General features: G+C 47.3%; 1 protein-coding gene and 1 long non-coding RNA gene across 2 annotated transcripts in view; one reads left to right on the forward strand and one right to left on the reverse strand.

The window, feature by feature from the left end:
* The window catches only part of LOC141574402 (uncharacterized), a 98,529-nt gene extending 88,222 nt beyond the window's left edge, over positions 1-10,307 (reverse strand). Inside the window, exon 1 of the long non-coding RNA XR_012501482.1 lies at positions 9,727-10,307. This is a non-coding gene — a long non-coding RNA (uncharacterized LOC141574402). The remainder of the gene's footprint in view (positions 1-9,726) is intronic.
* Positions 10,308-10,409: 102 nt separating this feature from the next.
* LOC141574330 (uncharacterized) overlaps positions 10,410-12,674 on the forward strand; it is a 58,651-nt gene continuing 56,386 nt past the window's right edge. The window contains exons 1-2 of the mRNA XM_074349091.1: positions 10,410-10,494; positions 10,763-10,899. Of these exons, the coding sequence (XP_074205192.1) occupies positions 10,410-10,494; positions 10,763-10,899 (222 nt within the window). The remainder of the gene's footprint in view (positions 10,495-10,762; positions 10,900-12,674) is intronic.

The following is a 12,674-nucleotide window of genomic DNA, read 5'->3' on the forward strand; positions in this document are numbered from 1 at the left end:
AGGCCCCAGTTTAACCTCCAATCCTAGAGGCAAACTAGGAGCCTGAGCTGGTGACACCCTCAAAAAGTGGCAAACGTTTCAGAATTAGATGTGTTCATACACAGCCTTGACTGTTGCCCGTGATCTCCCAGGATGAGGGGGAACAGAACGCATCTGTCCTTTTGTGACAGAGGGTCACAGAAACAAGGAGCCAGGGGTGAGGAAGGAATGGAGGAAAATTATATGTTTGAAGGCAGAAGATGGAGAGACAGCAAAGATGAACATTAAAGAAAGAGGGGAGAAGAATACAGATCTAGAATTTCTAAATTACCCTTGGCTCAAAGGTCTGGTTTACCGCTGAAGCAGTATAATTATAAAGCTGGCTTAAAACAGACCTAGGATCTAGTTACTAATTTCTTACTAGCAATAGCATCAAAACCCTTTCTGCTGGTAGCTGGTCTCTTGACAAAAACCGTGCCTCTCATACACGATGTGACCTATAGGGAGAACTGGTTTTAATCACATGGATCTATAAAATGGTATGCAATTGTGGTCTCCCTTCTCAGATGTCAATCCGAGCAGAGAAGAAAGTGAGGGTTGCAACTGTCCAAGTAACTTGGGGTTGGGGGGTACATTTGACATAAATGCTCCCTTGTCTTGCAGATGCAGTATACAGACTAAGTTTGTCAGAAAATTTGGTGGGAACCGTCTGTTGGATTTGAGAAAAATGACCAGAAACATTCCTGTTGTGCTCATGTTTTTGGACCAGATTCTGCTTGGCCTCAAAAAGGAAATTCTGGCCTGGTTACGCCTTAAATGGGTGCTCAAATCCCCTGAAAATTTATTGCAGAAATGCTATCATTCCTACCCCATTTTAGTTAGTAAGAACAGTAGGCATCATAGGCACAAAGGGCTTGACTCCCGTTTACCTTGGCAATTATATAGCCAGTGTTCAAAAGAAGACTTGTTTACTTCAAAGGTACAAAATTCCCATTTGTAAAAAATCTTTCTAGAATTATACATGGTAGGCATTCTTCTCCCTTTAACTATTGCTTGTGTTTCCTAGGAAAAAGTCAAATTACAAATGTAGATTTAAAAAAAGGTAGCCTTTCAGAATCAGGATCCCAAGTTCTTTCCCAATATAACTAACTCATCAGTCAATGATTCCTCAGGATTAACAATCACTCCTTTTTAAATGCAAATCTCTGGTAGGAGGATTAAGTCATTGAGCCCCAGGAACTGGATGGAAGGGGGCTGGGGACAGTATCGGGGAGCCAGTGGAAAAGTGGTCTGTAGACAGCACAAGGGGTTTGGGGAGACCAGGAGAAGAGGCATGCAGGAAAGACAGACTTTCATTCCACTTTTCCTAGGCCTTAAGTGATGCTGAGTTTTCTGCCAGAAATTGCAAATCAGCTTGTCTCACCTTTTTATTAGTGAGACAACTGTAGTAGTATTTCAGATTCCTGGAACAGAGATCAGAAAACAAACACAAAACCTCAGTGAGTGGTGGAGGCATTCCCATGAAATACTATATAAATCAATATTATCCATTTGCTTTTTTTCAACAGATATATACCCACCATGTACCAGGAAATATCCTAGTTGTCAATGAGAAAAAATGATTTTTACGCCATGCCAATCATACTATAATGTACACTAGTATAAGCGAAGTGTATAAAAGAGATCATGGAGAGATCACAATTCATAATTATGAGTTGAGCTGGGCCATCAAGGTTTTGCTCAACTGATAAGCTGAGTGTGGCAGAAAGTGTTGGCAGATCTGAAAATCCACGATCTGCTAGACTACATGTCCCAGCCTCCCTTGCATTTAAGGGTGGCCATGTGACTGAGTTCAAGCCAACTGAATGGGAGTGGAGGGCATGTGTACCATTTTCAATCCTGGCCATAAGCATCTCTTTCATGGACTCCCCAGTGTTCTTTTCTTCTTTTGTCAGGTAGGATGGAGATGATCCCCAGGGCTGTCTTGGAAGCTGTGTATCAAGGATGGCAGAGCCTCAGCCCTTCTAGGTTCTGAAGGACTGACAGATGGAAGGCTGCTTCCCCAACATGTTCAACCCTACAGTGCCATAGCAAAATTAAACTTCTGTTACATCTGATCCAACACACATTTGCCTGTCTGTCGTGGCAGTTGGGCTCGCTCACCGCTGAAGGGCTGACAATCCAGCATGTGAGAAGCTGCACAGGGGCTAAAGGATCGGCATGTGCCAGGAAGCTCAGGAGAGGCAGTACATAAGGCTGGAAAGGTAGCAGAGCACAATGACACACATGCTCAGTGCTGGCTTCTTCCCACAGGCCCGTGGTTCTCAACCAGGGGTGATCTGGCACAGCACTCCCGTCTCCCAGGGAACATTTGTCAATGTCTGGAGCCATTTTTGGTTGTTACACCAAAGCGGGCGAGGAGTACCACTGACATCTGTAGGTAGAGGCCAAGGATGCTGCTAAACACCCTACAGGGCACAGGACATCCCCCTACATTAAAGAATTATCTGGGCCAAATGTAAACAGTACTGTGATTGAGAAATCCAGCTACAGTAAATGGGGCACAAGCAACAATTCTTAAGAGGAGAGAATGGCAATCATGTTTGTGTTTTGAAGAGAGAATTCTGATAACAATCTAGAAGATGAGAAAAACCAGAGATGAGAAAAGCAATTTCATCCTTTGTTTGTCAAGTACTTAATATGTGTCAGGCACCAGGGATACAAAGATGAGTAACAGCCCAGCCAGTCCAATCATGATGACTCTTATGGGACCTGGGGAAACTTGACCCCTGGCCTCAGGGCTCTGCCTCCGGATGCATTAGAATCCGTGGCCTTTGGTTACCAGTTCAGAGCTGACAAAAGTAAAGTAAGAAAGGATGCTGGACTAGATCAGTGATTGAAGAAATGGAGAAGAGGAACCTATCTGAGAAACATTTCAGAAGTTAAATAGACCATAACTGGGTGTCCAAGTGGATGGAGAAGTTGAGAGACATGAAGGCCAACTCTGAGCAGGTGATGATGCTAATAAGCAGGACATGGGGAGAAGAACTGACTTAGAGGGCTGTGATTTGCATTCTTTTCTTTGAGGCCTGTGAAAATTGGACATGCCTAAAGGACTGATACAAGCAATTGACATAAGAAATGCTGATGTCCAATAAACAGTTTCAAAGATGTTTCACTTCACTAATAATCACAGAAATGGGTATTGAATCAAAATGCTCTTTTGTATCTTTCAGATTGGCAAAAAAATTTTAATTATTAATATCCACTGTTAGCCCTGATATGATTAAACAGGAATTCTTACTCTCTTAGGGTGGATGGGTAAATTTATAAAATCATACTAAATGGAAAATTAATTACTAATGCTCGGAAAAATACATAGAAATATAATATATAATATTTACATATATGTATATATATTATGGGTATATATGTATATTATTGTGTGTGTGTGTGTGTGTGTGTGTGTGTGTGTGTGTGTGTGTGTGTGTGTGTGTGTATGCTCTCTAATCCAGCAATTTCACTTCTAGGAATAAATTCTAAGGAAATAATCAAATAAGTATAAAAAATGTATATACGCCCCAAATATTTAACATAGTATTGTTTATACTACATTGGAAACAAATGTACATAAATAGGGGACTGGTTAAATAAATTCCAATACTTTTTGAATTAATGAAAAACTATACAGCTACTGAGAATAACATTTACTGAAATGAAAGATAGCCATACTATAAATAATATTAACAAGTTAACAATATTAAAGTGACTAAAAATCAGGCTGTTAAACAACTTGTAGAGCAGGATCCCTTTCATGTTAAAATATAGATAGGAAGGTAGATAGACAGACAGGTAGGTATGTAGATAGACGATAGATTACCTAATAAAGAAAAATCCACACTGGTAGATAAAAAGGCAATAATGGTTGTCTGTGGGGGATGAGGTTGTATTCAGTCTTTCACTTCTTGGTAAATGCAAGTAAGGTTTTAACATTTTATAATATGTATAACATAATATAACATTAAGTTATACATTTTATGGTCTGATGGTTTTACAAACATTTTTTCTTCGATACAACAGAAACAGTACAAGCCCTTTAAATTGTACATAAGATCTCCTAGCCCCTCCAAAAAAAGATAATGGCCTATTTAATTCTCTGTGTTTAAATCATTCACTATAAAGGAAGGTTCAAAGGAAAGGTGGCCACACGTGCTGGGTGTCCCATGCTGGTCCTGGGTTGCACACACTGTCCTGCCATAGTTATTAAAACTGTCCACTTCCACTCTCAAAGTTTCCTGGTTGGGGGATAAACTATAAGATCACGCCACTCAAAGATGAAATCTACAAATGTAACACTGCTAAATTTTATCCTAATACACAGTTTGGCCAGTCTCCCAGAAGTTCTGCTTGCATCCTCCAGGCCCCTCAGCCTTTGCTGTCTAATCATTTCATGTATTATTTATAGACAGAGACCAACCTAAAATATCCTGCCCTTCGATTCCCTCTAGCCAACAGCTAAGGAATTTACCTTTGCCTTCACTGAAGACTAAATTGTCTCATTAAGGCTTCCATCTAAACCTTGTTATTTTGACTTTTTGACTTGCTTTGCACTCTCTGACATATAAAGTAGCAACAATTTCTACAATGAACAAGTGTATTTGTCCACCAGAAATTCTTTCTGTCCCTCAGCTTTCTAATGGTTATGTATTTGATAATCTGAAAAATTGCCTGGCGCGGTTTAACGAGAGCATTTAAACAGACTTTCCCTACAAAGCTTATCAGGTAGTTACTTAACCTGTATGAATAGGTTAAATATTTTCCATAGTATTTATACAAATATGATACCTGGTATCATGTTCAACCTAATAAAAAGGAAGTTATTCTTTCCTTAAATCACTCCCGTTTCTTTCATTTTTTTCTTTCCCTTCTTTACAACCACCTGACTAACACAAATGCACAGGGCAGATGTGGAAATGTCGCTTTATAAATACAAGATGCAGCCAGTATACTGTTGTTGTCCTTGTTTTAGGGAAAGAAAAGATAACTATTCCTCCAGGATGTACGCTTTGGCCATGAAACTGAGGTCTAAAATCAAGTCAAAGGACTATGTCAAGTTAAAAACAACAACAACCTGGAAATGAAACAATCTATGTGCTGCATCCAGAGTGGTGATGCAGAGGCTAGTGTGATACACAGAAAGTATCCCAGCACGTTCTGGGTGCTTAACAAAGCGCTCCTTGTTTCTGTTATTTCCCAAAGGCTCCAAGCACACATACGCTGCAAATTCTCTGCCAGTGGAGAAACGCTCTGCTAATGGCTTCATTCATTCCCACAAGCTATATTTATTCATTCTTCAACCAAAGTGGCATATTGAACATGTATTCCTGGAAATTCCTGAAATCCATTCATTAGGCTTTCAGCTAGCTTCTCATGCACCTCCACATGCCAGGAGCCAACCCTAGCAAACCCAAGTCCCAGATGCTCCATGGTCAAATGCCTTCATATCCAGTGCCGGGCAAGGAAAAGGCCTTTAGGCCAAGACTGCATGATGGTGAGTGATCAGCTAGCCCTGCATGTCACCTTTTAACTCATAGTAAACCCAACCCCCTATGACACCACCCAAAATATTGCCTTCCGTTGCAGGTCCTATGCCTTCTGCCTTCTGTTTGTTTCCCTAAACTCAGAATAGAAGCAGATTAGACCAGCAGATGGCTGACACGCTCTTGTGATCTGGGACAGCCCTTGAAAGTAGGAAGGTGGGAGGGAACAGCTTCAGACCAGCAGGTCGCCCACTGGCAACCTCACCTCGATCATTCCGTGCAGCCCAAGAGACAGCATGTCATTCAGAGGGTAGACAGCGAAGACCCTGACAGCTACAGCTCAAGGACCATCGTGCCCCCAGCACAGTTTACGTTTCTCAGTAAACAGGGAAAGAAAGCCCCCTGGAAATGCATCTGAAATTGGGCAGTTTCTAACAGAACTAGAACTAAAACGTAAACCTTTTTTAAATTACATTTTCCCATTGTAAAAAGTTCTAATTTGGAAAGACTATGGTTCTAGTGCTTCAGTTTACCTATAAAACCAGAAACACCGCTAAATACAGCTAATGACAAGTGACCTCACAAAGCTGTCACAGCTGATGTCTGGAACAGCAATAGGATATAGGGGATAGTCCCCCAAAAAAGTTCAGAGACAAATGAATTATTCCATGAACAAAAAGAGGGGCCAATCTAAACATCAGTATATGAGACAAATACTACACGGTATCACTTACATATGCAATCTAAAAAATACAACAAACTAGTGAATATAACAAAAACACAGATTCAGAGATACAAAGAACAAACTAGTGGTAACCGATGGGGAGAGGAAAGGCGGAAGGGCAATACAGGGGTAGGGGACTAAGAGGTACAAACTATTAGATATAAAATAAGCTACAAGGATATATGGCACACCATGGGAATAGAGGCCAATATTTTAAAATAACTATAAATGGCATATAACCTTTAAAAACTGTTAATAACTATAGTGTACACCTATAACTTATATAATACTATACAGCAACTATGCTTCAATAAAAAAAATAATAATTTAAAAAACCAAAATATAAACATGCTATATGAATGCCTCCATGAGAAAAACACTAGGTTGGGAGTTAGGAGACCTAGGTTTCAAGTCCTGCTCTGGGGGTCATCCAACATATGACCTCAAACAACTTAATCCCTCTGGGTTTCTATTTCCACATCTATGAAACAGAAATTAGATTTGATGATCTCTGAAATCCCCTTTCTGCTTGAAATGCATATTGTCCCGTAAGGGACTGGATTTTCAATTTAAACCCCTGCAGCCCTGCAGAGAGTTCTGAAGCTACAAAGCCCCAGGATACCTTTTCCCTGTCTTCTAAGCAGCCCACAGGCTGTGTCTGATTCCCACACTGGGTGCCCAGGGGCTCGGCTGTCCTAGGGAACACCTGAAATTTAGGCAGGTGCCGCTCTGGGGCTGAGGGAGCAAAGGGTGCAAATACTAAGATGAAATGCTGTGATTTTCACTGAAAAGTACCATATCCAAGCAAAGCTAGTGTTCACACTTTCTCCTTAGCTTGGAGGTCTTTCCTGGAAAAGAAAAATCACCAGCAAAACCACAGTCCCTAATCAGTAGGCCCCAAACCCAATCTTTCAGCAGGACGAGAAAGGTTCAGGGAAAGCCAGAGCTGTACTTCCCGGCCCACAGCCCACCGTGATCCAGCCCAGCGTCAGCTCCAAAGGTTGGGAGGGGAGAGGCAGGCCGCTTGCAGCCTCCTCCTGCCTGACCCAGCTTCACATGGATGGAGAAAGAGAACCCGCTTCTGGATTCTCAGCCTGCACAAGCCACAGCTCCTCTGATTCTATCCCTTAAATCCAGTCTCCATCAGGAAGCAACCAAGAAAATGTGTTCTGTCCCAAGGCTGATTCTGGAACAGGGGAGATAGGTGACCTCCAAAGAATCCAGAACAGGGGAATGTCTTCAGCTACAACAGAGGGCACTTGCGCTAAATGTAACAGCTCTGCTTCATGAGTTTTATAATAATAAAGAAAAGCCCAGAGATCAGAGCCGCTGACTAAAGCAGCTGTGCAAAAGAAGACATCCTCTGTGGAAACATTGCTCAGTGATCTATCAGTGAGGGTACTTATGCTCAAAACTAAGTTACATAAACAAGGACCAGAGTCAATACAATGAGGCCTGCACCCCTACCAAGCACCGCTGAAGGGGAGCCGCTTGTAGCTCCAAAGTCAACGGCAAAGTTTTATCAAGTAAAATAGCAGAAAAGGGGAAAGCGAAAACATAACCTGTTGTCACAGATATTTGAAGTATTTGAAAACAAATCCGACCAGAACGAGCAACTCACCATTCAAAATGTAATTCAAGAAACTGCAAGAAATTATTTGACAAGGAAACACAAGTAAAAAGGGCAAGAGTTCTACCCTGGGAACAGCGAGAAAATCTGGAAACAACGTGTTCGTGTCCTGGGGGGAGAAAGCTAACCCTGAAGAGATGAAAGAGGCACTCACAGAGAAAGGAGGACTAGCAGATAAGGGGAGGCGAGATGGGGCCTGGGATAAAAGGGACCCACGTCAGTGAGGAGCTTCAGAAATCTAGTGACAAAAAACATGCAAAGACCACATACACAAATTGTCTGCTGGGAGGCAGCCCAGTTCCCACAAGGAGGGCCATTGTCATCGGCACCGAGTGAAAGGGTAAGACGTGATTCCACCCTGCCCGGGGTCCCTCTGCCCTAGTCCTATCTTTTACACCTGAAACAGGAAACTCTTCTTGGAAGTAAACAGAAGAAGCGGGGTGAAAAGCGTCAGGCTTGAGCTGCCTGGCACTGAGGGCAATTAGAATAAAGTGGAGGCGGCACATACAGTGAGATATTCTGGGGAAATGCTTATTTTCAAGAGAAAAATGAGACTCTGGTCTCAAAGAAGAGGAGACTAGGCATAGCCCAGTGTGAAGCCTGAGGAGGGGCAGGAGGGATGGGAGCTGCTCTCCTAAGGCTGCCACCAGCTGGAGGGAGAACCTGGCATGTGGGGTCCACAGGAAAGGGATGGGCTCTGTCTCCCAGGGTGAAGCTGTGCCCCAGGGTGAAGCTGTGCCTAGACACAGCAGGACTTAAGCTAAGGTATCCTTCCTCTGCTTGTCACTCACACCCTAGGTGGACAAGAAGATGTCTCCTGGAGTTGGGAAGGAGGAAGAGAGAAAGGTAGCACTATGACATGCCCGTTCACTCCTGCATGTGTGATCCAGCGCAGCTATGAAGAAGTCACTGGCATCACTGCCACCACCCTGGTCCTGGCCCTCATTATTTCTCCCTGGACCATCATGATTAGAGTCTTCCACACATCCCTTCTGACCTAACTCTCCCTACACCTCAGCCCCACCAAATCTCTGCCACACTGCTTGCCACCAGAGTACGCTTTCCAGTGCACAAATCTGATAACGTCCTTTCCTGCTTAAATGTCTACAATGCCTCCCACTCTCTACAGCGGTCAGCAAGCTGACCTGTGGACCAAATCCAGCCTGCAAGTGACAAATAGGTTTAATGTGTTTAAAGAGCTATAATAATAATAATAATACTGGAATACTACTCAGCCATAAAAAAGAAGGAAATAATGCCATCTGCAGCAACATAGATGGGCCCAGAGATTATCTAGACTAAGTGAAGTAAGTCAAAGAAAAATATATGCTATCACTTATATATGGAATCTAAAATATGACAAGTGAACTTATTTATAAAACACAAACAGGCTCACAGACATAGAAAACAAACATGGTTACCAAAGGGGAAAGGGAGAAATAAATTAGCAGTTGGGGATTTGCAGATACAAACTACTATATATAAAATAGATAAGCAGCAAGGTCCACTGCAGAGCAAGGGTACTATATTCAAAATCTTATAATAAACCATAATGGAAAAGAATATATATATCCGAATCACTATGCTATACACTAGAAATTAACACAACACTGTAAATCAACTCTACTTCAATTAAAGAAAGAACCGTAAAAAAATAAAAAAGGAATATTTGACAGAGATGTATGTTCCCTGCCAGGTCTGAAATATTTACTATCTGGCCCTTTTCAGAAAGTTTGTCACCCCTCATAACTTTGGCAAAGAGCAAAGCAGATCTTTCATGATCCTGCCCGGCTGCTCCTCAGCCCCTCCGCCCCGCTCTCCCAGCTCTGAGCCCCCCGGGGACGGAACCATACCGGGCCCTGGTTCTCACGGTGCTCTGTCCCGTCGTCCGTCCGGGAAGGCCAGCTCCTGGCGACGAACGCTGACTCAGGCTTCCTCGGGAACTGCACCTCCGGAAACAGGGCACTTCGGCCGCCCCTCGCAAGTCTTTCCTTTCTTTACACCCATCGGGCCATGAATTCACAGGGGTGGGTTTCCGCGGGGCTTCTGCGGGGCTTCCGCGGGGCTGGCTCCTTCCCCTCGGCTCTCACGCCGCCCGCCTCTGGCCCAGAGCAGGCTGCCGCCTCACCGGAGCCCTCTCCAGCTTCCCTCTTTCTCCGACCACTCCGCCGACCGGAGTCAGGAAGCGCTTCCGCTCCGCGCGGCGGGAACCGGGCCCTTGTTCGTTCACAGCGATGCCAGCAGCGCGCTGGGTACCGCTGCCGCCGCTTCGTGGTGCCGTTCGCGCAGCCTGCCTTTTCGAACAGTACCTATGCCCTCGAAGCCTCCAACAACCCTTTTCTTGTAACTCCGCGTGTATGGGGTCCCAAGAGCCACTCCATGTTTGCTAAAAGGCCTGGAGAACACACAGCGCGCACCGCTCCGCTTCCCCTCGGCGTAGGTCCCTTCTGGAAGCCACTGGAACAAGGCGGGGCGGGAGCGGGGGCGGGGGCGGGGCACGCCCCCGGAAGAGGGCGTGGCCACGGCGCCGGCCGCAATGAAGGGGGCGTGGCCACGGCGCCCGCTCCAAGGACCCCGGGTCAGGCTGCCCTCCGCGCCGCCTGAAGAAACGCAGCCCCACGGCGCTGACGGCGTTCCAGTTTCTCCCTGATGCCAAGGCACCTGTCCTGTTTCTTTGGGGACATGCCATCATGTGCAGGCCAACGCTGCTGCTTCCTGCTGCCCAGATTCACCGCCCTTCTCCTCCAGGGACCTGATTCGGCCACCCGGAGCCCTGGAAAGGCTGGCGTGTCCGTAACCGCCCCTTGAGGTCCCCACCTGCCGTGGGCGGCTGGGCTCGTGGGCACCACGTCCGTCCGCCCCTCCCTCTGTTGGCCTCGGTACCCTAAGCAGAGAACCTCCCTCGGGCAGGACTTTTCCAAGGATGGGGAGTTCGGAGACGCAGGAAGGGCCGGGAACCGCTCAGCACCCCATCTGTCTCTCTTGCAGCCTGCAAGTACGCCTGCCACAGGACATGTGAAGCCAAGGTAAGCCCCGCCCGGCTCCCGAGGGGCTACTGGGACCGCCTGGCCGCGTTGGATGGCGTCGCGGGGGGCGCTTTGGGCCGCGGCCACGGGCACGGCTGCTCGAGGCTTTCTGATACGGGTGCATCGTTTTCAGCCCAAGAATACGCCCAATCGCGCTGAAATCCGTGTTTTCGAATTACAGAAAAATAACTCCGAAGAATTTGGTTTCAGGTAAGACTTCGGCCATTGTGTCCTGGCCGTGTGACAGCTTTTTCTCCACAACAAATGATCCCTTTTTTCTGCCGTTTTTTGGGGCAGGGCGGGCATGGGGACGAGGTCGAGGGCACGCGCCCGGCCTGGGGATTTTCTGGCCTCTTTTGAGGGTAGTTCAGAATTGGGCTGGGGTTTCGGGCCGTCACGGAGGTCTGGGGCCCTGGATCGGGCTGGGTGCCCTGCGTTTGTGTCTTCTCCGGAGGGGTTCAGTTGCTTGGTTGAGTTGGGACTTCAGTTAGCGGGAATGAAGGTTCCTGGAGGTGGAATGTGCCTGGGTCACGGTGTCTGCACCGGCCAGGGGGTCCACGTACGATGTTACCCATGGATCGCCCCTGCTGACTGGCCAGCCCCACCTTTGCGGACCCCTCAGGGGTCCTGCAGGCTGTGCCTTGGGTGGAGGTCCAGGGAGATGGGGTTTTGGGGAGTGTGGGGATTTTCTCACTCCTGAGAATTTCCAGCTGGTCCTGGGGCTCCAAGCGGAAGGGGCGTACGTGTGCTGCAGGCTGGCTTCACATGCGTGTGTTCTCCGTGTGAGGACCAGGGTCCTGGCCCCTCCACACTCCCCGCCACGTGCACAGGCAGGAAGATGCACTCACGGGGGTCCCCGTAGTGCACACCCCACACACACACACGCACACCCGTGCACACCCCCATATGCACACCCGTGCACACGCACCCACACACATGCACACCTGTGCATGCACACCCACACACATGCACACCCGTGCACACGCACCCACACACCAGCACGTGAGCACGCACACCCACAGACATGCACACCCGTGCACACGCCCCCACACCCGTGCACACGCACCCACATAGATGGACACCTGTGCACACCCCTCCACACATGCACACCCGTGCATACACCCCCACACATGCACACCCGTGCACACGCACCCACACACCAGCACGTGTGCACGCACACCCACAGACATGCACACGCAGAGTTGGAGAAACCAGAGGTGGGTCCAGCCCTGCTTTTTTCCAAGAAAGTGGTTAAATGACTTTTCCTGTGTAACTTTCCATTTTGGAGCGTTTGGGGCCCACGCGGGAGTCGGGGAGGTGAGCTGGGCTCCGTGGGACCCGTGGCCCAGCCCCCACGCTGGCCCCCCACCTCTCCCGAGGTGTCATGGGATGTGTGCTGTAGCCCGTCTGAGACCAGGCCCCACTGCAGGCGTTTCCGGTCTTGCTCTGGAGAAGCTTCCCCTTCTGTTGGAGGCCGGGTGCTCGCGCTCACACCCACCCCTGGCCTGACTGATTTCTGACCCGGCTCTCTTTGGGGTCTGCTTCGCCCGCAAGTGCACTGTTCTCCGTCCCCGCTGCGTGCTTTACGCCTCACTGCTGGTGTCTAGGGGTGTGCCCTGGCGGGAGGGAGGACGCCCCCTTGGGGAGGATTCTGAATTTCGGAGAGGGTTCCCCACCCCTTGTGAGGATTTAGCTGAGTCCCCAGCCCCCGAGGGTCTCTGTCCTGTGTAGCTCGTGGCTCCTCACCCGGGTGGGGAGGCTGAGGGGAGAGCCAC

The sequence above is a fragment of the Camelus bactrianus genome, chromosome 21 (genome assembly GCF_048773025.1).
Source record: "Camelus bactrianus isolate YW-2024 breed Bactrian camel chromosome 21, ASM4877302v1, whole genome shotgun sequence".
In the NCBI taxonomy this organism is placed as follows: Eukaryota; Metazoa; Chordata; class Mammalia; order Artiodactyla; family Camelidae; genus Camelus; species Camelus bactrianus.